The sequence below is a fragment of the Mastigoproctus giganteus genome, chromosome 2 (genome assembly GCF_048544385.1).
Source record: "Mastigoproctus giganteus isolate SK-2022 chromosome 2, ASM4854438v1, whole genome shotgun sequence".
In the NCBI taxonomy this organism is placed as follows: Eukaryota; Metazoa; Arthropoda; class Arachnida; order Uropygi; family Thelyphonidae; genus Mastigoproctus; species Mastigoproctus giganteus.
Genome location: NC_143576.1, coordinates 2,638,970 through 2,665,637, shown reverse-complemented (window position 1 = coordinate 2,665,637; position 26,668 = coordinate 2,638,970). Strand labels below are relative to the sequence as shown.

The 26,668-nt window shown below is 38.9% G+C and overlaps 1 protein-coding gene across 1 annotated transcript in view; it reads left to right on the top strand.

Moving 5' to 3' along the window:
* Positions 1–26,668, top strand: part of Dhc98D (Dynein heavy chain at 89D) — a 971,787-nt gene that overhangs the window by 115,468 nt on the left and 829,651 nt on the right. Inside the window, exon 12 of the mRNA XM_090387912.1 lies at positions 1,056–1,289. Coding sequence (XP_090244038.1) covers positions 1,056–1,289 — 234 coding nt within the window. The remainder of the gene's footprint in view (positions 1–1,055; positions 1,290–26,668) is intronic.

Genomic DNA, 26,668 nt, shown 5'->3' with positions numbered 1-26,668 from the left:
GGCAACAACACTCAATGTTGTTATGGGTCTCTATGGCAGCTTGAAGAACAGGGCGGATGCCCTTGAAGGAATTAAATTGAAACCCATCAAGCTCTCAGCTTCCCACTTCAATACCAGAGTTTGCACATGATCATCAGACAACACAGTGGCAACCCCCCAAGGCAGAATGCACTGGTCCCACAGGTGCTAGTTGTTAATGACTCTATTGTCAGGGAAACGGGAAATATATTGTACAGAAAGGATAAGTGGAGTAGGACCAGGATATGTCTACTACAGGCAAAAATTGATGATATTATAGAGCAGATATCATCTTCTAAGGGCACAAAAAGTGATATTATTGTACATGTTGGCACTAATGACATAAGAGTAGGAGATCTGCAGAATTACTAAACAAGTAGAAGGCAATGTTGGAAAAAAAGTCACGAGTTAGGATTAAATTTGGAAGTGTCTGCAATTTTGCCCATACATGACAGGAGGGAGTATATGACCCTGGAGAAATTGTCCAGGAGATTGTCAATCAATTAGACCCTGGAGAGATTGTCCAAGAGATTGTCAATCAGTTAGACCCTGGAGAGATTGTCCAAGGTTCATGGGGTAGAATTTTTCTCAGTGTGGTCTGTTCTTGTTAACAGGGGAGACTGCTTCTACGGTATTTGCTGATGCTGTTGAGGCAGTGTTAGATGGATTGGAAAACTGCTAGCTTTTGGGGGATATGCAGTCTAATAGATTAACAATAACCACAGGCAGAGGTGAAAGTGATTCTTGCACTACTTCTATTATAATGAGCAGCAACCTTGTTTATCCTGAAGGCCAAAGGTTTCAGCATGTCATTATTTTTCCTTTAAATAAAAGTGAATTTGCAGATATGCTCATGTCTGAATATTAATAGTAGTGTAGTGTGCGTGTATGTATGGTGTATATACATTTGTATTCATGTTGGGGTTCAACTAATATACAAAATCTGTTGAAAAATAATGTTAGTTTTAGATATTTTTTAATCAGAATTGCCTTTATGAATTTTCTTCGTTGCAACTAATCCTTTTTTTCTAATATAGGCTGTTAAAGAAGTTTCTGATACTTGGGATGCAATGAAATTTCAGGTATTAAAATACAAAAAAGGTACAGAGGATAGAGGTTTTGTACTAACTGCTGTAGATGAAATACTTTTGGTCTTAGATGATAATGCAATGAATCTTCAAAGTATGGCAGCTTCTCGATTTATTGGACCTTTCCTACCAGAAGTGCAGAGATGGGAAAAAGTGCTATCACACATCAGTGAAGTATTAGAGGTTGGTAAATACCTCTATTTGTATGTTTCATAAATTATACACATTATACTTTAGTTGGATGAATCCTTAAATGGTTTTTAGTTTTCTTAATATGGTATAATGCTTCAAAAATCAGCACATTTATGAATTAATTTAAAATATGTTTTTGGTTTGTGCACATAAGCTTCAGAAATTGGGTGTATTTGTGTGTCATTTAAAATTGATTATTGAAAATTATAGCAAAAAATGAATAAATAAAAATATCAGTTTAATGTAAAGTATTTTTAATTGTCACATTAGGAATAGTTAGATATACTTTGATATACCAGTTCCAAGTTAGTTTTCACAAATCCCCCCCCCCCTTCAGGGGAAGTAAGTGATAACTTCTTCACTTACTTCCCCTGCATAGAATTTAAAACTGTCCGAAAACACTATTCACTTTTATGAAAGCATAAGCCATACCCTTTGCTAGTGATAGTAGTTATATCTTTAAATTTCACATCAATACACTATGATCTGCCATCTTGTGGGTCTTTTATCTGCAGATTCATAATGCATGAAGGGTCACCACTGATATTCAGATCAAGAATATTGCCTGCTCTCTTGCCTCTCTAATATGATGGTGTAGGAAACAATCATCTGATAAATCTACAAACTTCTTGCTACTGTGTGAGTGGCCACTCCACAATTTCCAGTCAACATCTGTAAAGTTAAAATCCTTGTTATAAGACATTGTTAAAATCCTTGTTATAAGACAGGAAGGACACACAGAACAGGAGAAGTGGTCAGAAATGTTCCCACAGTGTGTGAAATAATGTCTTGACTAGCACTTCAAATTCATGAAATCTATTTACTATGCCCGTAGCATTGGTATCAATGGAGTACATGCCAGTATACATGCACCTGTTTTTACTCTTAGTATCTCATACATACCCCCAGTGCATTTGCTTGTTCTATTAAGAACCCTAGCTGGCCTTAAAATTCCCAAAATCATGTATTCTAATAGAAGCAATGCAAAAATCATTACATCTTTGTCTGCTGCTGCTGTCTTAATCTGCTAACTGCTTGTTCCGTCCTAGCCAGCAGTTGTCTCGCCCACCTAACATGGCCTTGATAGCATCAGCAAATATTCTTTCACTCCTGTGTAACTATATTCCACCCCATGTAAAAACAGTCTGTAATGTTAACAACACAACCATTCTGAGAAAAATTCTGCCCAGTGAACATTAATCAGTCTCTCCAGGGCTGAACTGATTGACTTCTCTCACATCATGTATTCTCTCCTATCGTGTCTGAGCAAGATTGCAAGCACTTTCAATTTCAATCCTTATTCTTGACTTTTTCTCAAAATTGCTCTGTGCTTGTTAATTAAACTTTCAGATCTCCTACTCATAATATCATTATTATCAACATGTACAAATATGTCACCTTTTTGCCCTTTAAAGATGACTAGCAGTACCCATTGTGAAAACTTCACAGTTGGTAGCAGAGTTTTTCTCTAGCTGTCCTAAAGAAATGTAGTCCGTGTATTGTTGTGAACAGGTAAGCCAGTATGTGCGGAATCCTTTCTCATTTCTTGTATCTGAGGAAACATAAATTTTCTTTAGTTTCACCGTCTTTTCCGGTTATTCAAAATGTGCACGTTGCATAACAATTTTACACTTGCAAAATGTCGTAGTCTCTATAATACTTCTTTGAAAACGGCATTTTTTATATTCTTATGCCCTTCTGCTAACCTTATCTTAACATGCTGGAATGATCTGACCCGAGACATTGTTACATACAGTTGGCCATGACTAAATACAGGGTTAGTAAGCGAAATTCTGTCTGTGTGAAACGTTTGCCGTTGACTTTTATTTATAGCAAACGAATAGGAAACTGCTGTCTCTTAAATGAGAATGGAAAAGTTGAATCAGATGGAGTCAAATCTTCACATAGTAAGGCTGGCTACCTTAGTGCATTTGGTAAAATTTTCCGAAAAATTTTGGACAATTCATTGTCATCTCTATAAAATACTACTGAAAAGGGCAGAATATTAAAAAGTACACTAAAAAGTCGCCTTTCACTTTAAAAACTCGGTCAAACTTTCATTATTACTGTTTTGTTTTCTTGTAGATACCTCTACTGTACAGTACCTCTTCAGTATCCAGCAAATATCAGCCCTGATGTTGACATTTCAAGTTCCCCTGGTACCTCATCTCCATATGTTTAATGTCCTGTTTAAACCTCTTACCCTGTTCTTCACTTACACTTCCAAATATGGAAGTGTAAAAATTTACCTTGACAATCGTGTTGCAGCCTAATTTCTTAAGTTCACCAACATGTTTTCAACTGTAGTCTGGTAGTCCAGATCTTTATTGGACTACCAGACTACAGCTGAAACTAATGCATACCTGATTTTCTCTTTTAAATTTAATTCCCTCATTAGTATGCTAATTTAAAGTTTTCTCTAGCTGTTCTAAAGAAATATAGTGCATGTTTTTTCGTAAGCAAGTAAGCCAGTATGTGTTGAATCCTTATGTCATCAGCTATGCTCACAGATTAGCCAGAGTGCTGTGGCTTGGGGGCAAACTAAAGGGGGCAATTCTCCAATACATCGCAGTCTAAAAAAATGTGCGAAATGTGAAATATTTGTGGACATGTCTAGAATAGGATATGATCTAGCCAAGGAGGATGTCTTTGTGTGTGTGCTAGGTGCAGAGACTGAAAAAATTAGGCACCAACTCAGAGTACTGTTGGCGCCTCCGTAGCTGGATGGGCAGGAGCAGCAGTGCGGAGCACACACTTCTTGATTGGACCAGGGTTCGAGCCCGTGACCACCAAATACGGAGGATGCAGAAAGGTCAGGGAATAACTACCGCATATCCGCAGAGCAATATGGCCTTAGTTGCTATTGCTCCTAAAAAACAAAAATAACAATAACAGCGTATTGTACTGATGGGAGTGTATGAATGTTTGAGGTTGATGGGCATGTATGAGAGTAGATGCTCTTGAGGAAATTAATAAGAGGGACTCATCAAGATGTTAGCTGCCTAACTCAATGCCACAGCTCACTTCTGTGGATCAGGCAACACAGCGGCAATCTTGAAGACAGAATGCACTGTTCTCACATGAACGAGTTATTGTTGGTGATTCTATTGTCAGGGAGACAGGGAATATATTATGTAAAAAGGATAGGCATAATAGGACCAGTGTATGTCTGCCAGGGGCAAAATTTGCTGACGTTATAGAGCAGATATCATCTTTTAAGGGCACAAAAGTATATATTGTTGTACCCGTTGGCACTAATGACATTAAGAGTAAGAGCTCAGGAGATTTAATTAACAAGTAGAGGTCAGTATTGAAAACAAGTCACAAGCTAGGGTTGAATTTGGAAGTGTCTGCAATTCTGCATAGACATGATAGGAGGGAGTATATGAAGAGAGCTTTGTCAATCAGTTTGGCACTGGAGAGTTTCTGCAAGGCTCATGGGGTAGAATTTTTTTCAGAGTGGTCTGTGCTTGCTAATAGGAGAGACTGCTTCTACAGGGATGGGATACATTTAAATAGAATGGGTGGAAGAATATTTCTGATGCTATTGAGGCAGTGTTAAGTGGGTCGGAAAACTGTTAGCTTCGGGAGATTCACAGACTAAAAGATTAACAGTAGCCGTAGACAGAGGCGAAAGCTTGTTGTTGTTTGTTATTTGGTTTTTAGGAGCATTAGTAACTAAGGCCATATTGCTCCGGGAATATGCAGTGATATTTCCCTGACCTTTCCGCATCCTCCGTATTTGGTGGTGACGGGATTGAACCCCGGTCTAATCAAGAAGCGTGCGCTACGCACTGCGGCTCCTTCCCACCTGGCTACGGAGGCGCCAAGAGGTGAAAGCGATTCTTGCACTGCTTCTATTGTAATGAGCAGCAGCTTAGAGAGAAAGTTGCTGGGGATTTCAAGAGCTGTTGGCAGTCATCATGGAACAAGTAAATATATGGGCTGTGTTAGAGTAACTAAGAATAAGAAAATGTGCATGTATACTTGCATGTACATCAATGCTAGAAGTATAGCAAACAAATTTGATGAATTTGAATTGCTGATCAAGGCATCAAAGGCAGATATTGGTGGGATATCAGAGACAGTGTCCCACAGATATAAGTAGTGCAGAATTGGAATTTGGGGGGGAACAGTTTGTACAGAAAGAATAGATGTGGGAGGAAGGGAAGAGGGGTTATGCTGTTAGTTAAGAAACACATAAAATCTAAGGAAGTGCATCCAGTTGACATGGGTGGACAGTGCAATGTTGAGTCAGTTTGATGTGACATAAACACTGGGAAAGAGAAAATGAGAGTAGGAATTTGTTATAGGCCTAATGAATCTGATGAGTATAATGAGCAATTGTGCAGAGAAATAGAGTGGGCCAGTAAATCAGAATATCTTGTAATGGGGGATTTTTAGTCACTTGCACGCTAGCAAGACTTTTTTGGATTTATTGCAGGATTGTTTTCTACAACAACATGTTCAAGGGGCAACCAGAGGGGATAATACTCTTGATCTGATTATCAGCAGTGATAACTCATGCATTAGGAATTTGCCGCTAAAGGAACAACTAGGTGACAGTAATCACAGTCCACTGTTGTGGGATTTATTAAAGATGTAACTACCATCAGGGGTAAAGAGAAGGGTTTTTTTTTTCCCTTAAAGGTGACTACAGTGTTCCCAGACAGGGTTTTTCATACCAACTAAGAAATACTGTTCAAGATCTAGTTGTTGTTGTTGTTATTTGGTTTTTAGGAGCATTAGCAACTAAGGCCATATTGCTTCGGTCATTCCCTGACCTTTCCGCATCCTCCGTATTTGGTGGTGACGGGCTCGAACCCCGGTCTAATCAAGAAACGTGTGCTACGCACTGCTGCTCCTTCCCACCTGGCTACGGAGGCGCCTCAAGATCTAGGCCGAAATGGATGTCAGTGAACTGAGGTTCATGGCAGAGAAGTAAAATGCATGGGATGCATATAAATTAGTAGGTGACAAAGAAGCCTGTGGCAGATATAAGCTAGTCTCTAATCAAGTCACAAAGCAGGATAAGCAAGCGAAGGTGGATTACGAGAAATCCTTGGCAAAGGATGTAAAGAAGAACAACAGAGACTTCTTTACGTATGTAAACTCTAGAAGGAAGGGGATGACTCAGATTGGTCTACTTGATGTTGGTGGTTTGACTGTTGATGATCCTGCTCAGATAGCTGAAAAACTGAGTGAGTATTTTGCATCTACATTTGCACACGAGGAATTCTGTAAGACAGAAGAAAAGAAGTTTACTAAACTCTAACAGGGAGCTAAATGATTTTCTAATAATGAAGAGCAAAGTGGAGGAGAAATTGTTGAAGTTAAACATAAAAAAGGCACCTGGGGCAGTTGGAATCTATCCAGTTATATGGAAGGAGGCAGTGAGGGAAATAAGGAAACACTTAGCCATAATTATGAGAGCATCTGTGATTCAAGGGAGGTCCCCGTGGACTGGAGATGTGCAAATGTATCCCCAATTGTTCAAAGGGTGACACAAATAATTATAGACCTGTTAGTTTAACTTCTGTTCCAGGGAAAATAATGAAGTCACTGGTTAAAGAAGTGATGCAGGATCACCTACACAAGACTGTAGTACTAGTTCAGATACAGCTTGGGTTTGTTAATGGGAAGTCTTGTCTGACCAATTTGATTGGATACTATGATGTGGCCACAAAGCAACTGGATGCAAAAAATGATTTTGATATCATATACTTGGATTTTAGGAAAGCTTTTGATACTGTTGCACATGGAAGACTGCTGAACAAATTGGAGCAGTATGGCATTAAGGGCAAGTTGCTGCAATGGTTAAAGGGATAGTTGAGTGGGAGATGGCAGAGAGTGGTAACAAATGGACACTGCTCTACGTGGAATAATGTTATTAGTGGAGTCCTCCAGGGTTTGGTGCAGGGCCCATTGTTGCCTTGTGTATTTATTAATGATATTGATGAAGATATGTCAGGCTTAATGTCCAAGTTTGGAGACAATACAAAGGTTGGCATGGTTGTTAATGACAGTATGCTACTGCAACAGGGTTTGGAAAAATTCAGCAGATGGGCTAAGAGGTGGCAACTGAAGTTTAACATTGACAAATGTAAAGTACTGCATACGGGTAGTGGTAAACCAAGATAAATGAACCAACTGTATGGTACTATACTCAGGGAGATGGTGAATGAAAAAGACCTGGGGAGAGTTGTACAGCCAGATATGAAGTTCTCTGAGCAATGCAGGCAGGCAGAGACAGGTGATTATTAGACAGTACTCAAGGCCACACCTTGAGTACTGCATACAGATCTGGAGACCTCATTTTAGGAAGAGTTGCTAGAATGAGTACAGAGAAGTGCAACAAAATCGGTGAGAGGAACAAAGGGGTTCTCTTACCAGGAGAGGCTTAAATTCTGTAAGTTGCTGCATCTGGAGACTAGGCACCTGTGAGGTGATCTGATTGAGGTGTATAAAGCCTTGAATGGATTGAGCAAGCTCAATGCTGATGGGATACTTCCACTTGCTGAGATTAAGAACCTGAGGGGGGCACAGATATAAATTGAGGAATGACAGTTTAAGAATAGATATAGTAGTAGTGGCATGTGATGCAAAAAAGCAAGTGTAGGAGCTTATGCAGCATCAGCCAAAAAAAAAAAAAAAAAAAAAAATCACACCATTTCCTCCAAATGCCTGTCCAGTTCCTTCTTAAATTTATTTACCCTATCAACTTCCACAACAACAGATGGAAGTTTGTTCCAGCAATTAATCACCCGCTGGATAAAGCCAAATTTCCGCACATCTATTCTACATCTGTCTTTTCGTAATTTGAATTTATGCCCCCTTAGGTTCGTAATCTGAATAAGCGGAAGGATCCCATCAAAATTCATCATGCTCAATCCATTCAAGGCCTTATACACCTCAATCAGATCACTGCGCAGGTACCTAGTCTCCAGCCACTGCAATTTGCAGAACTTAAGCCTCTCTTGGTAAAAGGATCCCTTCATTCCCCTCACCAATCTTGTTGCCCTTCTCTGTACATGCTCAAGCAAATCTACATCCTTCCTAAAATGAGGCCTCCAGACCTGTATGCAGTACTCAAGGCGCAGCCTTACCATTGCCTTATACAGAGTGACAATCGCCTCCTTTTCCCTGCTAGTAAAATTCCTATATAAGTCATTGACAAAACCCCATTACCTGCCCTGGAAGCCTGTCTGCATTGCTCAGAAAACTTCATATCTGACTGCACAATTACTCCCAGGTCTTTTTCATTTTCTACCACCTTAAGTGTAGTACCACACAGTTGGTATATTTCTCTGGGGTTACTTCTACCCATATGCAGTACTTTGCATTTGTCAAGGTTAAACTTCAATTGCACTTCCTAGCCCACTTTCCCAAATTATCTAGATCCTGCTTCGGTAGCACACTGCCATTACTGTCATTAACAACCCTGCCAACCTTTGTTTGTCAAACAAGAATTATTGCTGCTGTCTTGTCTAGATGATGATACTGCAATGTATCTTTAACCAGTGACTCCATTATTTTACCCGGAACAGAAGTTAAACTAACTGGTCTGTAAATACTCGTGTCACCCTGTGATCCCCCTTTGTGAATTGGGGATACATTTTTACATCTCCAGTCCGTGGGGACCTCCCCTGTGTCCAAGGATGCTCTCATAATTATGGCTAAGGGTTTACTTAGTTGCTTTGCCGCCTCCTTTAATATAACTGGATAGATCCCATCCACCCCAGGTGCCTTTCTTATGTTTAACTTCAACAATTTCTCCTCACTTTGCTCTCAGTTATTACAAAATCATTAAGCATCCTGCTACAATTTGATAACCTTCTGCCATTTTCAAAACTTAATAATTCCTCATGTGTGAATGTAGATGCAAAATACTCATTCAGTTAGTTTGCTATCTGAGCAGGATCATCAAAAGTCGAACCATTGATATCAAGTGGACCAATCAGATTCAAAGTTTGCTCTAGAGACTAAACCCATGTTTAGTCTCTAGAGCAAAGTTTAATAAGCAAAGTGGTGGTATTATACCGGTTGATGAAAGTCATCTACCACCTAGGGTGGAAGCAAAGTAAATCAGGAAACCTTTAGTCATAATTATGAGAGTCCTTGAATTCAGAGATGGTTCCTGGAGTGTGGAGATGTGCATATATATAACCAATTCACAAATTTAATCAAAGGATGATATGAGTAATTACAGATCTGTTAGTTAAACTTCTGTCCAGGGAAAATGATGGGCTGCATAAAGAAGTATTAACATTAGCATTAGTAGAGGCATATAATACAAGAAAGCAAGCTTATGCAGCATCAGCCAAAAAAAAAAAAAAAAACCCTTCCACTTCACCCCTCCATTCGTTCGAAATACCTGTCCAGCTGAGCCTTAAATTTATTTAAGCTATCAACTTCCACAACAAGGGATGGAAGTCTGTTCCATCAACCAACAACCCACTGGCTAAAGGCAAATTTCTGCACATCTATCCTACATCTGTCTTTCCTCAATTTAAATTTATGCCCTCTCAGGTGATTATCCTGAGCAAGAGGAGTAATCCCATTGGCATTGAGCATGCTCAAACCATTTAAGGCTTTATACACTGCTGTCAGATCACCTCGCCGGTGCCTAGTCTCCAGACACTGTAATTTGCTAAACTTAAGCCTTTCTTCATAAGAGCAACCCTTTGTTCCATTCACTAATTTTGTTGCCCTTCTCTGTACTCGTTCGAGCAGCTCTACATCCTTCTTGAAATGAGGCCTCCAGACCTGTATACAGTACTCAAAGTGTGGCCTGACCATTGCCTTATACATGGGAATAATCACCTCCTTATCCCTGCTAGAAAAATTCCTTATATCATTGACAAGACACCATGAGCTACTCTTGCAGCTCGCCTGTACTGCTCAGAAAACTTCATATCTGCCTGAACAATTACCCCCAGATCCTTTTCATTCTCTACCACTGTCAGTGTAGTACCACAGAGTTGATACGTTGCTCTGGAGTTACTGTTTCCCATATGTAGTACTTTACATTTGTCAATGTTAAACTTCATTTGCCACCTCTCAGCCCATCTGTCCAACCTTTCCAGATCCTTTTGCAGAAGCATACTGTCAGTAGTGTCCTTAACAACCCTGTCAACCTTTGTATCGTCTGCAAACTTGGACATTAAGCTTGATATATCATCATTAATATCATTTATAAATACAAAAAACAACAATGGACCCAACACTGAAACCTGAGGGACTCCACTAATAACATTAGTTCACGATTAGCAATGTAGTAGTAGTAGTAGTAGTAGTAGTAGTGGCACATGATGCAAGAAAGCAAGTGTAGGAGCTTATGCAGCATCAGCCAAAAAAAAAAAAAAAAAAATCACACCATTCCCTCCAAATGCCTGTCCAGTTCCTTTTTAAATTTATTTAACGTATCAACTTCCACAACGACAGATGGAAGTTTGTTCCAGCAATTAACCACCCGCTGGCTAAAGGCAAATTTCCGCACATCTATTCTACATCTGTCCTTTCTTAATTTGAACTTATGTCCCCGTAGGTTCGTAATCTGAACGAGTGGAAGGATCCCATCAGAATTCAGCGTGCTCAACCCATTCAAGGCCTTATAGACCTCAATCAGATCACCGCGCAGGTGCCTAGTCTCCAGCCACTGCAATTTGCAGAACTTAAGCCTCTCTTGGTAAGAGAATCCCTTCATTCCCCTCACCAATCTTGTTGCCTTCTCTGTACACGCTCAAGCAAATCTACATCCTTCCTAAAATGAGGCCTCCAGACCTGTACGCAGTACTCAAGGCGTGGCCTGACCATTGCCTTATACAGAGGGACAATCACCTCCTTTTCCCTGCTAGCAAAATTCCTATATATCATTGACAAAACCCCATGACCTGCCCTAGCAGCCTGTCTGCATTGCTCAGAAAACTTCATATCTGACTGCACAATTACTCCCAGGTCTTTTTCATTTTCTACCACCTTAAGTGTAGTACCACACAGTTGGTACGTTTCTCTGGGGTTACTTCTACCCATATGCAGTACTTTGCATTTGTCAAGGTTGAACTTCAGTTGCCACTTCTTAGCCCATCTGCCCAAATTATCTAGATCCTGTTGCAGTAGCACACTGCCATTACTGTCATTAACAACCCTGCCAACCTTTGTGTCATCTGCAAACTTCGACATTAAGCCTGATATACCTTCATCAATATCATTGATAAATACACAAAACAACAGTGGACCCAACACCGAACCCTGTGGGACTCCACTAATAACATTAGTCCACGAAGAGCAGCACCCATTGATTACCACCCTCTGTCTTCTCCCACTTAACCATCCTTTTATCCATTGTAGCAACTTACCCTTAATACCATTCTGCTCCAATTTGTACAGTAGTCTTCCATGCGCAACAGTGTCAAAAGCTTTCCTGAAATCCAAGTATATGATATCAAAATTATTTTTTGCATCCAGTTCCTTTGTGACCACATCATAATAACCAATCAAATTTGTCAGACAAGACTTTCCCTTAACAAACCCATGCTGTGTTTGAATTATTGCTGCAGTCTTGTCTAGATGATCCTGCAATGCATCTTTAACCAGTGACTCCATTATTTTACCCGGAACAGAAGTTAAACTAACTGGTCTGTAATTACTCGTGTCACCCTTCGATCCACCTTTGTGAATTGGGGACACATTTGCACATCTCCAGTCCGTGGGAACCTCCCCTGAGTCCAAGGATGCTTTCATAATTATGGCTAAGGGTTTGCTTAGTTGCTTTGCCGCCTCCTTTAAAATAACTGGATAGATCCCATCCACCCCAGGTGCCTTTCTTATGTTTAACTTCAACAATTTCTCCTCCACTTTGGTCTCAGTTATTACAAAATCATTAAGCACACTGCTACAATTTGATAACCTTCTTCCATTTTCAAACTGTAAAAGTTCCTCACGTGTGAATGTAGATGCAAAATACTCATTCAGTTTGTTTGCTATCTGAGCAGGATCATCAACAGTCGAACCATCGATGTCAAGTGGACCAATCATATTCATCCCCTTCCTTTTAGAGTTTATATAAGTAAAGAAATCCTTGCTGTTTTTCTTAGCATCCTTTGCCAAAGATTTCTCGTAATCCGCCTTCGCCTGCCGAACCTCCTTTGTGACCTGGTTACAGACTAGCTTATATCTGCCACAGGCTTCTGCGTCACCTGATAATTTATATGCATCCCATGCATTTTTCTTCTCTGTCACGAGTCTCATTAGTTCATTTGATAACCATTTAGGCCTAAACCTTGAACGATATTTCTTAATCGGTATATAAAGTCTAGTAGCTTCCACGATTAATTCCTTGAATGCTTCCCACTTAGAATTTACTGTTGGTAACATCGTCAGTTGATCCCACTGTACAGAATTTAAAAACTGTCTGAGACCACTGTACAGAATTTAAAAACTGTCTGAGACCACTGTACTCCCTTTACGGAAGCAAAAACCCTTTCCTTTACCCCTGACGGTAGTTACCTCTTTGAGTAAATCCCACTTCAGCACACTGTGATCACTGCCACCTAGTGGTTCCTTTATCTGCAAATTCTTAATACACGAATGATCACTGCTGATAACCAGATCAAGAGTGTTACTTTCTCTGGTTGCCTCTCGAACATGCTGCTGCAGAAAACAATCATCCAATAAATCCACAAAAGTCTGACTGGTGTGTGAGTGACCAACCCACAAGTTCCAGTCAATATCTGGGAAATTAAAATCCCCCATTATAAGACATTCAGATTTACTGGCCCACTCTATTTCTCTGTACAATTGTTCATTGTACTCATTCAAGTCATTAGGCCTATAACACACTCCTACCCTTATTTTTCCTTTCGCAGTGCTTATCTCGCACCAAACTGACTCAACAGAGCACTGTTCATCTATATTAACTGGGTGCACTTCCTTTGATTTTATGTTTTTCTTAATTAACAGCATAACACCCCCTCCCTTTCTGTCCTGTCTATCCTTTCTGTACACATTGTACTCCCCAAATTCCAGTTCTGCCTTCCTTATATCTTTGTGACACCACGTCTCTGCTATCCCAACAATATCCGCCTGTGATGTCTTGACCAACACTTCAAATTCATCAAATTTATTTACTATACTTCTAGCATTGGTATACATGCAAGCATACATGCTCCTATTCCTACTCCTTGTTACCCTAACACATCCCATATACCCAACTATTCCATGATGACTGCCATCCGTCCCTGAAACCCCCAACACCCCTCGCTCCAGGACGCTTCTTATTCTAATAGAAGTTGTGCAAGAATCACCTTCACCTCTGCCTGCGGTTACTGTTAAACTATTAGTCTTTGTATCCCCCCAATGTCCATTGATTACCACTCTCTGTCTTCTCCCCCTCAACCATCCCTTTATCCATAGCAGCAATTTGCCTACAATGCCACACTGCTTCAATTTGTGCAGCAGTCTTCCATGTGCAACAGTATCAAAAGCCTTTCTAAGATCCAAATATATAATATCAAAGTTATTCCCTGCATCCAGTTCTTTTGTGACTGCATCATAGTATCCAATCAATTTGGTCAGGCAAGACTTTCCCTTAACAAAACCATGCTGTGTCCGAGCTATAACTGAAGTCTTGTGTAGATGATCCTGCAGTGCTTCTTTAACCAGTGCCTCCATTAATTTTCCTGTAACAGAAGTTGAACTCACAGGACTATAATTACTTGTGTCAGCCTTTGTGAATTGTGGTGACATTTGCACAACTCCAGTCTATGGGTACCTCCCCTGAGTGCAAAGAAGGTCTCATAATTATGGCTATGAGTTTTCTTACTTCATTTGCTGCCTCCTTTAATATAACTGGATAGATCCCATCCACCCTGGGTGCCTTTTTTTTTTGTTTATCCTCAACAATTTCTCCTCCACTTTCCTCTGAGTTATTATTAAGAGTAGGAGACCGGCAGAGTTACATAACAAGTACAGGTCACTGTTGAAAGAAAGCCGTGAATTAGTGTTAAATTTGAAGGTGTCTATGATAGATATAAGCTGGTCTGTAACCAAGTCACAAAGGAGATTAGGCAAGAAAAGGCAGATTATGAGAAATCCTTGGCAAAGAATGCAATGAAAAACAGAAAAGAGTTTATTACCTATGTAAACTCTAGAAGGAAAGTAATGAATCACATTGGTCCACTGGATATTGATGGTTGAACAGTTGTAAGTGATGAAGAATCACTTTTACCTCTGCCAGTAGCTACTGTTAATCTATTAGTCCTTGTATCCCCCACCCAAGCTAGCAATTTTTGACCCACCTAACACTGCCTCGATAGCATCAGGAAATATTCTTGCACCCTTTCTATTTAAGTGTATCCCATCCCTGTAGAAGCAGTCTCTCCTGTTAACAAGTACAGGCTAGGCTGAAAAAATTCTATCCCTTGAGCCTTGCACAATCTTTCCAGGGCCGAATTGATCAACAAGGCTCTCATCATATATTCCTTCCCACCATGTCTAGGCAGAATTGCAGACACTTTCAAATTCAACCCTAATTCACGGCTTTTTTTCAACTTATTGCAAGATCATCTAGACAGGACCGCAGTTATACATCAGAAACTGCATGGGTTTGTTCAGGGGGAAATCTTTTATGCTCAGTTTGATTTGATCCTGCTATATTGTCACATAGAAACTGGATGCAACAAATAATTTTGATATCATATGCTTGGATTTAAGGAAAGCTTTAGATACTGTTGCACATGGAAGACTGCTGTACATACTGAATATAAAAGACTGATTTATAACTTGGAGCAGTGTGTCATTCAGTGCAAGTTGCTGCTCTGGATAAAGAAATGGTTGAGTGGGTGAATGAGCTTGGCAAACCTAGGATCCTGAAGTGTATATCATCATTCTTCGCTTTCTTGGTGATTCCTTTCTTCTTCTGACTCTCTCTCTCAGGGTAACTTGATTTTTTTTTTTTTTTGGGCTGTTGCAGCATAACCCTCAGGCTTCCTTGCACCATATGGCTAATAATAATAATAAGACACAGAGTTGTAATCAATGGAGCTTGCCCTTCGTGGAGTGATGGTATTAGTGGTGTCCCCCAAAGTTCAGTGTTGGGCCCATTGTTGTTTTCCATGTATTTATCAATGATATAGATGATAAGCATAATGGCAGTTTTCAAATAATATGAAGGTAGGAAGTGTGGTTAATTATAGGAATGATGGTGTGCTACTACAATAGAATCTAGAAAAATTAGGCAGTTGGGCTGAGAAATGGCAATTGAAATTTAACTTTGAATAATTCCAGCAGTAATTCCAGAGTAATGTACTAAATCGGTGGTACTACACTCAGGGTAGTGAAAAATAAAAGGTACTGGGGGTAATTGTGCAGCCAGATATGAAGTTCTCTGACAGTGCAGACAGGCTGCTAGCACAGCTTGTGGTTTTTCCAATGATATATACAGGAATTTTGCTAGTAGATGAGGAGATGATTATACCATTGTATAAGGCAGTGGTCAGGTTACATCTTGAGTACTGCATACAGGTCTGGAAGCCTCATTTTATGAAGGCTTCCAGACCTGTACAGAGAAAGGCAATGAGATTAGGGTGCTCTTACTAGGAAAGGTTCCAGTTCTGTAAATTGCAGGAAGGTGATCTTATTTAGTTTTTAAGGTTTTGAATCATTTGAGTATGCTCTGCTAATTGTATTCTTCCTCTTTCCCAGATTATGCACATGTGTGGGCATAAATTCAAATAGCCAGTGCGTGGTTGATTACTGGAACAAACTTCAGTCTGTTGTGGAAGTTTATAGCTTAAATGTAATCAAGGAAGAACTAGACAAACTATTGGCAGGAATGGATAGAGGAAATGGGAAGTTTTTTTTTTTGTCTATTTCTGTATATGCTTGCTTTCTGTGATTCCTCAGCTTGAAAAATGACAGTGGACTGTATTTGTTTTCAGCACAATTGGTTGTTGATCTTTCCCTCAAATTTTTCTATAATTCCCAAGATGTGGACATCATATCTGTTAACTTTTCTTGTTTTGTGGACTGTTGACTCATCTGTGAAGCATATATGCTATAGAGATTTGCTGTCTTTCCATAAAATTTTTTTCAACATAATTTTGAATTCAGTAGTTCATGTGAATTTCATCTTGCTCACTTCGATGGGCTTTTGATAAATGTTTGGATGATATGGTTTTCAGGAATGTTTGTAGCTAGTGTCTTACCTCGTTTGTAGTGATTTTCCATATTTTCTTGCACAACAGCAATAAATTGTGGCAAGTGATTTTGTTTCAGCCTGCTAAATAATACACTCGAACTTCTTAATTACCATAACTTTTTCCTTTAGTCAGATATCAGTAACACCTAGGAAAGAAAACAATGTTTGGTAATTATGATTATGAAACTTTGTAACATTCTACACATTTAGTGATAAAGTGTAAAATCTTGAAAGAGTCTAAAAAATTTAAGACCTTAAAATTATGATAAAAGCAGGACAACATTTAAAGCTCTATTGACTTAAAAAAACTGTATGGTGTTGAACAGATTATCATAGGATCAGAAGAAAAGAGCATTAAATTGGCAGGAGAGTACTGTAAGTAGGAGTGTTACTGTAATTGGTAACAAGATAATTATTTATTTCCTTTTTTACTGCCATTAATCACAGAAAAGAAAATGTTCAGTTAATTTAAGAAATAAAATCAAATGCACATGAATTGTTGTTGTTCTTATTGGATTTCTTGTTTTCGGGTAAAACCACACAATTCAAAATCTTTCCTTTTCTCTATGTGAAACACGTGGCAATTATTTTCAGTCTTTGTGAACTAAGGAAATTGGAGATAAAAAAAGAAAGAAAATTGCACTTCTTTTAACCAAGGAGGAATTCTAAGGAATGGTATTTGTCTTTTGTACCAGCATTTGCCAATTCTGTGATTTCCTCTCTTTACCACACGCGGGTTCTGATTATCTTATTAAACTCTTTGAATTGTACTCTTTAAAAAAAAAACAACAGATATTCGAAAAAGGAATACTGAAATATATTTGTATGAATAGATGATATGCATACATAAGTAGAGATTTGCAGATGATCTTCATACTTTCAACAAACATTATTAATTTTAGCTTAAACAATTTTCTTATTCCTAAATATATTTTTCAATGTAAACATCTAGTAAAAGATTATCTGTTTAATATTATCAAATAAATTGAATATTTCTAAACATTTATTAATGCAACTATGCAAATTATGGTTTTGTTATCAAAAATATTTCCCTAAGTAAATTGAACAGTCTGTTGTTATTTTTGGTTTTTAGGAGCATTAGCAACTAAGGCCATATTGGCGCCTCTGTAGCCAGGTGGGCAGGAGCAGCAGTGCATAGCACACGCTTCTTGATTAGACCGGAGTTCGAGCCCATGAGCCACCAAATATGGAGGATGCGGAAAGGTCAGGGAATGACCACCGCATATCCCCGGAGCAGTATGGCCTTAGTTGCTAATGCTCCTAAAAACCAAATAACAACAACAACAAGCCCATATTGCTCTGGGGATATGCGGTGGTCATTCCCTGACATTTCTGCATCCTCCGTATTTGGTGGTCACAGGCCCGAACCCTGGTCTAATCAAGAAGCGTGTGCTATGCACTGCTGCTCCTACACACCTGGCTACGGAGGCGCCTGTAAATTGAACAATTTTGGTTTCTATTTCGAACAAAATTTTTGTAAAGTACTGATATGAGATTTCTTTTGTTCAAACTTCTATGATTTTCCAGTTTCTTGTCAATAGTTATAAATAAGACTGGAATGCTTTATCCTATCTTGAATCTTGCTTGCATGCTTGAAGCCAATGTTTTCTTTTTCAGAAGTATAATATTGCATGTGTAGTACATTGTCCATATTATTTTTATTAAGCTTTGACTAAATGCATATTTATTGCATGTATAAATGAAGCAGTAATTTTTGATTACAAAACATTCCCTTTCATTAGTTTTAGTATCAGTAGAGACAAATGATAAAAGAAAGCAAGCATTTACAGCATCAGCCAAAAAGAAAGAAAAAAAAAAAAAAAAACCCTCTGATTTCATCTGTCCATCCCCTCTAACAGTTTGTCTGGTTCTTTCTTGAATTTATTCATGCTATTTGTATCCCAACATCAGGCAGAAGTTTGTTTTAGCAATCAACCACCTGTTGGCCAACGGCAAACTTCTGCACATCTTTTCTACACCTATCCTTCATCAATTTGAATTTATGACCCTCTCACATGCTAGTCTGAGCAAGAAAAAGAATCCCATCAGCATTTATCTTGCTCAGTCTGCATCAGCATTGATCTTGCTCAGTCTCATTCAAAGCATCTGGGATTAGGCACTTCACACATGCCTAGTTTCCAGACACTGCAGTTTGCAGAACTGAAGCCTTTCTTGATAAGAGTATACCTTTGTTCTCTCACCAGTCTTGTTGTCCTTCTCTGTACCTGCTCTAGCAGCTCTACATCCTTTCTAAAATGAAGCCTCCAGAAATCTATGCAGTACTGAAGATGTGGCCTGATTATTGCCTTACGCAATCGGATAATCACCTCCTTATCCCTGCTAGCAAAATTCCTGTATATCATAGACAAAACCACATGTTGCCGTGGCAGTCTGTCTGCACTGCTCAGCTAACTTCATAACTGCTGCAGAATTACTGCTACTTATTCATTTTCCACTACCCCGAGTCTAGTAACACAGTTGGTATGTTAATCTGGGATTACTGTTACCTATATGTAGTACTTTGCATTTGTTAATGTCAAACCTCAATTTCCAATTCTCGGTCCAACTACCTAATTTTTCTACATCTTTTATTACTGTGATTACTATTATTAACCACCCTGCTAACCTTCATATTATCTGCCAGCTTAGACATTAAGCCTCATATACTTTCACCAATATTATTATTAAATACAGAAAACAACAATGAACCCCAGTGAAGTCCACCAATTTAGTTAAAGTGAGCAATGTCCATTAATAACAACTCTCTGTCTTCTCTCACTCAATCACCCCCTTTAACCATAGCAGTAACTTGCCCATAATGCAAGTTTCTGCCATTCATATAACTTTGCATACAAATTCTTAAGTAATTTGTTTCAGTAGCATGCTTTCAAAGGAAAAGCCTTTCAGAACTTCCATTACAGCAATTATTATTGTTATTATTGTTATTATTATTGGCCATATGGTGCAAGGAAGCCTGAGGCTTATGCTGCACCAGCCAAAAATAAAAAATATTTCTGCGTTACCCTGAGAGAGAGAGAGAGAGAGAGAGAGAGAGAGAGAAGGGAATCACCAAGAAAGAGAAGAATGATGATATCCAGCTCAGGACCCTGTGTGTGCCAAGCCCATTCTCCCCAGATGTGGGCCCCTGGGGTAATTATTCACTGTTATTTACTAATAAACATATGCTTTAGGATTTCTTCTGAATTCCATTCAAAAATGTAGTTTTAAAGCTTTATCTTTTTATGATATTTTAAAATAGCATAATTTTCTATAATCTCCTTTTTGAAGGACTTTGTCAGACTCTGTCTTCTCGTGTTCTCAGCCAGTGCAGTCAACATGTGAATGTGCTTAATGCATTGTTCAACATTTTACATCAAGTATATTATGATAGAAAATCACTTAAGTTGGTAACAGTGAACAGCCAATTAGTATTAGTAATGGCCGCATGATGCAAGAAAGCCTATGGCTTATGCTGCACCAGCCAAAAAAAAAAAAAAAAAACCCGAAACCTGAATAAAACAATGATATAATAAAAAATAATAATAATTAATAAAAGAAAAGGAAATTAAACCTATCATCCTATGCGCTTCCCTCACCCAAAGGTACTGTCCAGATGACCTTTGAATTTCCACAAACTGTAAACCTCTACCACCCATTTAGGCAACTTATTCCAGTAATTTATAACTCGCTGGCTAAAATAAAACTTTCTGCACTCCAATCTAAACGTTTCCTCCCGTAATTTATGTCCCCTAGTTCTAACATCATTTATAATCTTGAAAATTTCGTCCTCATTCATTTTACTGATGCCTCTCAGAGCAGGAGCCTCCATAGCCAGGTGGGAAGGAGCAGCATGTGGACACACTTCTTGATTAGACCGGGGTTCGAGCCCATCACCACCAAATACGGAGGATGCGGAAAGGTCAGGGACTGACCACCGCATATTCCTGGAGCAATATGGCCTTAGTTGCTAATGCTCCTAAAAACCAAAAACAACAACAACAGCCTCTCAACAGCCTCTCAAAAACAACAACAACAGCCTTAAACACTTCAATCAAATCTCCTCTAAGGTGACTAGTTTCCAAACTCTACAACCCACATATTTGAATTCTTTCTTCATAAGGACGCCCTTTTGCCTATCTCACCAGGCGAGTTACCCGTCTTTGCACCCTTTCAAGAAGCTGCTCGATGTCTTTCTTTATGTGCAGTCTCCATACTTGAACACAGTATTCGAAGTGTGGTCTAACAAAAGCCTTATATAATGGGATTATCCCGTCCCTATCTCTCTAGCGCCTCTGTAGCCAGGTGGTCAGGAGCAGCAGTGCATAGCACACGCTTCTTGATTAGACCGGGGTTCGAGCCCGTGACCACCAAATACGGAGGATGCGTAAAGGTCAGGGAATGACTACCGCATATCTACGGAGCAATATGGCCTTAGTTGCTAATGCTCCTAAAAACCAAATAACAACAACAATGTCCCTATCTCTACTTGCAAAAGTTCGATATATCATCGATAGGACACCATGGGCCTTCCTTGCAACCTGTTTACAATGCTCAGAGAATTTCGTGTCTGACCGTATCGTAACACCCAAGTCCCTTTCCTCCATTACTGGGTTTAGTTGAACTCCACCAAGTGAATAAGTTATTTTGGGATTACTGTGTCCCAGGTGTAATACTTTACACTTTGTTGGATTAAAGCATAGCTGCCCTTTTTCTGACCATTCCTGAAGTCTATCTAGGTCTCTCTGAAGAAGCTCAGCTTGACAGTGATCATTAACTACTCTACCAATTTTAACATCATCTGCAAATTTAGACATCATGCCCTCTATCCCTTCATCGATGTCGTTTATGAAAATTAAAAACATCAGTGGTCCTAATACTGATCCTTGGGGAACCCCACTTCTTACATCAACCCAATCTGTGGAATAGCCATTTATCACAACATTCTGCCTCCTGCCCTGAAGCCATCCTGCTATCCATCTAAGAATTTTCCCAGTGATTCCAACCTGTTCCAGCTTATAAAGCAACAACTCATTTGGGACTGAGTCAAAAGCTTTGCTGAAATCTAAATAAACAGTGTCGAAATTATTCCCTAAATCCAGCTCATGAGTGACCCTTTCAGCATAGCTGACCAGATTTGTTAAACTTGATTTTCCCTTTACAAAACCATGCTGAGTATCCTTGAGAATTTTAATTCGATCCAAATGATCCTGAATTCCACCCTTGATCATTGCCTCCATGATTTTCGCTACCACTGAAGTCAGACTGACAGGTCGATAATTTTCCACTTCACTCTTAGAGCCACCCTTATGTATGGGAGATACATTGGCACTTTTCCTATCAAATGTAATCTACCCCTTTTCTGAAATTAAAACCCATTCCTTTGCCTTTTACTGCTGCTACCTCTCTCATCATCATCCACCGTAGAACTCTGTGATCACTTCCTGCTACTGGTTCCTCTACTCTCAGCCCTGTTATGTCATCTGATTCATGGGTGATGATGAGGTCTAGGATATTCTTTTTTCTAGTACTTTCCTTGATATGTTGATACAAATAACAGTCATCTAGTTGATTTAAAAATTTTGTTCCCCATGTCGAGTTTCCTTCCCATTTACTCCAATCAATTAGAGGCAAATTGAAATCACCCATAATAAGACATTGACGCTTACTTGCCCATTCCATTTGCATGTAGAGGCTTTCTTCATAATCTTCAGAAACACCTGGTCTGTAGATTACTACTACTTGCATTATACCTTTGTTTCAAACTATCTCACACCATACAGATTCTATACTAGCATGTGAAACATCTGAATCCGGGAAAGCTATTGTCGCACTCAGGCTGCTTCTGATAAGAAGCATTACCCCACCACCACCCCTTCTATCTATCCTATGTGATAATTATACAATTATCACATCAATATACGTACTACATAACTTCTAAGGACTTAAAAACTAAGAGGGATATATATATATAAACTCTTTTTGCAGAATCATTTAAACATTTAAAATATTTATAATCTAATTTGGGACGTTCCATATTTTATATTCAATTTTCAAACTTCAGTGTGCTATATTTCATAGCAAGTTTTAAATTTTCAGTATTCCATATTCAATTTTAAATATTTTATATTTAAAACTGAATATGGAAGTGTATATATAAAGTGTCTGCAATTCTGCCCAGACACGATTGGAGGAAGTATATGATGAGAGCCTTGTTGATCATTTCGGCCCTGGAGAGATTGTGTAAGGCTCAAGGGGTAGAATTTTTCTCAGTCTGGTCTGTGCTTGTTAACAGGAGAGACTGCTTCTAAAGGGATGGGATACACTTAAATAGAAAAGGTGCAAGAATATTTGCTGATGGTATCGTGGCAGAGTTAGGTGGGTCGGAAATCTGCTAGCTTAGGGGGATACACTAACTAATAGATTAACAGTAGCCGATGGCAGAGGTAAAAATTATTCTTGCACTACTTCTATTGAAATGCAATTGGGCAGCACCCTGTAAAGCAAGGCAATGGGAATTTCCAGGACTGCTGGCAGTCATAGTGGAACAAGTAAATACATGTTCTGTGTTAGGGTAACTAAGAGTAGAAACAGTTGCATGTACACCAATGCTAGGAGTATAGTTAATAAATTCGATGAGCTTGAAGTGCTAGTCAAGACATCAAAGGCAGATATTGTTGGGATATCAGAGACATGGTTTGTTTGTTATTTGTTAGTTATTTGGTTTTTAGGAGCATTAGGAACTAAGGTCATATTGCTCCAGGATATGCGGTGGTCATTCCCTGACCTTTCCGCATCGTCCGTATTTGGTGGTGACGGGCTCGAACCCCGGTCTAATCAAGTAGCGTATGCTACGCACTGCTGCTCCCAGAGACATGGTGTCACACAGACAGAAGAAGTGCAGAACTGGAATTTGAGGAGTACAGTGTGTACAGCAAGGATAGACAGGACAGGAAGGGAGGAGGGGTTATGCTATTAGTTAAGAAACACATAAAATCTAAGGAAGTGCATCGAATTGATGTTGGTGGACAATGCAATGTTGAGTCTGTTTCGTGTGACATAAGCACTGGGAGATCAAAATTGACAATAGGAGTGTGTTATAGGCCTAATGAATCTGATGAGTATAATGAGCAATTGTGCAGAGAAATAGAGTGGGCCAGTAAATTAGAGTGTCTTATAATGGAAATTTTAATTTCCCGGATATTGACAGGAATTTGTGGGTTGGTCACTCACACACTGGCAAGGCTTTTGTGGATTTATTGGATGATTGTTTTCTACAGCAGCATGTTCAAGAGGCAACTAGAGGCAACTAGATCAGGAGTAATACTCTTGATCTGATTATCAGTAGTGATTCTTCATGCATCAAGAATCTGCAGATAAAGGAACCACTAGGTGGCAATGATCACAGTCTGCTGAAGTAGGATTTACTCAAAGAGGTAACTACCATTAAGGATAAAGGGAAAGGTTTTTGCTTTCATAAAGGTGACTACGGTGGTCTGAGACAGTATTTAAATTCTATACGGTGGAACAAACTGATGATGTTACCAACAGCAAATTCAAAATGGGAAGCATTCAAAGAATTAAACTTGGAAGCTACTAGGCTTTTCATACCAACAAAGAATTATTGTTCAAGATTTATTCCTAAATGGATGTCAGATGAACTAATTAGACATGTTATCAGAGAAGAAAATTGCATGGGACACATATAAATTAACATGTGACATAGAAGCCTATGATAGATATAAGCTGGTCTGTAACCAAGTTACAAAGGAGGTTAGGCAGGCGAAGGCAGATTACGAGAAATCTTTGGCAAAGGATGTAAAGAAAAACAGCAACGAATTTTTTACTTATGTAAACTCTAGAAGGAAGGGGATGAATCAGATTGGTCCACTTTATATCGATTGTTCAGCTGTTGATGATCCTGCTCAGGTAGCTAACAAACTAAATGATTATTGTGCATCGACATTCATACATGAGCAATTATTCAGGGAGGGGAATGCCAGAACTGTATTGAACTCTGGTAGTAAGCTAGATAATCTTGTAATAACTGAGAGTAAGGTGCAGGAGAAATTGTTAAAGATAAACACAAGAAAGGCACCTGGGGTTGATGGAATCTATCCAGTTATATTAAAGGAGGCGGCAAAGAAAGTAAGCAAACTCTTAACCATAATTATGTGAGCTTCCTTGGACTCAGGGTAGGTTCCCATCGACTGGAGATGTGCAAATGTGACCCCAATCCACAAAGGAAGATCAAAGGGGAACAGCGGTAATTACAGACCTGTTAGTTTAACTTCTGTTCCAGGGAAATTAATGGAGGCACTGGTTAAAGAAGCTTTGTAGAATTATCTAGACATGACTTCAGTTATAGCTTGGACACAGCATGGGTTTGTTAAGGGGAAGTCTTGTCTGACTAATTTGATTGGATACTATGATGTAGTCACAAAGGAACTGGATGCAAACAATAACTTTGATACAGTCTGTCCTCGTATAGCACGATAGTTGCGTTCCTAGAAACCCTCGTGCAATGCAAAATCGTGCAATATAAACAACAGGCCCTATGGGAAAAGTAGGGTTAGGTGCCGACCACCCAAGATTGAACACACATTTGGACCAAAACATTACCAAACACAATAAATAATCGGATACTTTTAATCGTTATAAAATACGTAATAAAAATAATATTATATTATAATAAAGTATTTTTAGTATTTTTTAATACTAAAAAAGTATTTTTTACGGATAAAATACGTATTTTATTCGTAAAAAATTTATTATATTAAATAAAATAGTCGTAATAAAATACTTACGTATTTTATAATACGTAAGTATAAATTATAATACGTAAGTCATAATAAAATATTGCTAATGCTTTTGCTTCTATCGTAAGCAAACTTGTTTTTTGTTTGATTTTCTATCCAAAGAGATGACAGCCGTTCCATCTCTTCCAATTCTTTGTGTCTTAATCTAATGGATTTTAATTACACTTTGAGTTGTTCCTGCTATGAAAGTTGTTTTTATTTTCTCTGCATTCTTTGTAATTCTCCGCGTTGCCTCATTTAGGTCTGTAGCACGTGCAATATCACATGGTCTTTCATTTCGCTCAAAGCGTTTCACAATTTCATATTTTTTCTCTATCGACAGAAGCGGACTGGCCATAAGCCTTACGGGGGAAACCACGGTGGGCCGGAGGCCGATGTGATTTTGGCCATAAACCGTAGTATGAGGCCACTACAAATTTTCCCGGGTAAGAATTTTTGACCCAAGTCCGCCTCTGTTTATCGATATTGCTTTTTTTTTTTTCTCTCTGAATCTGCAGTGTCTTAGCCAGGACTCTTCCTTTTCACACCTTTTAAGTATTTTACTCATTTTTAGGGAATAAAGCACAATTACAAACGAGGTGGCACGCTTGATACACAGAAACAAAGCTGCGCGCGTGTAGCAACTGAATAAACAACACCGTAAAGGCCGAGATACACTATTAACACCTCACATTTTACTAAAGCACATTTCTAGGGGTTACTACCATAAAACAATAAAAACAATTTCCAGTTTCGTTTCTGCTAGTGGAATCTGTTATAAACTGGTAGTAAACTCCATCTAATTGCATTTGCGATTATATCGATAGCTGGAATTGTGTTGGTTTTTACGTTATTATGGTGAAATGTGTTTCCCCTTCACTGATATAAAACACATAAATACATTTTCAGAATCTTCTTCGTTCCTATCGTGTTGCGTTCAGTTGGGGTGATTCCGCATTCGACTGCCATTTCTTGTAAACACAAAGGCGAATCGTGTATAAGCGAATTCGGTTCGTGTTATATAAGATAACGTTCCCCTATTTATAAATCGTGTATGATCGAATTCGTGTAATGCAAACACGTGTTATACGAGGATCGACTGTATCATATATTTGGATCTTAGAAAAGCCTCTGATACTGTTGCACATGGAAGACTGCTGCATAAATTGGGCAGTGTGGCATTGGAGGCAAATTGCTGCTATGAATAAAGGGATGATTGAGTGGGAGAAGACAGACAGTGGTAATCAATGGAGACTGCTCTTTGGACTAATGTTATTAGTGGAATCCCTCAGATTCAGTGTTGTGTCCATTGTTGTTTTCTGTATTTATAAATGATACTGATGATGGTATATCAG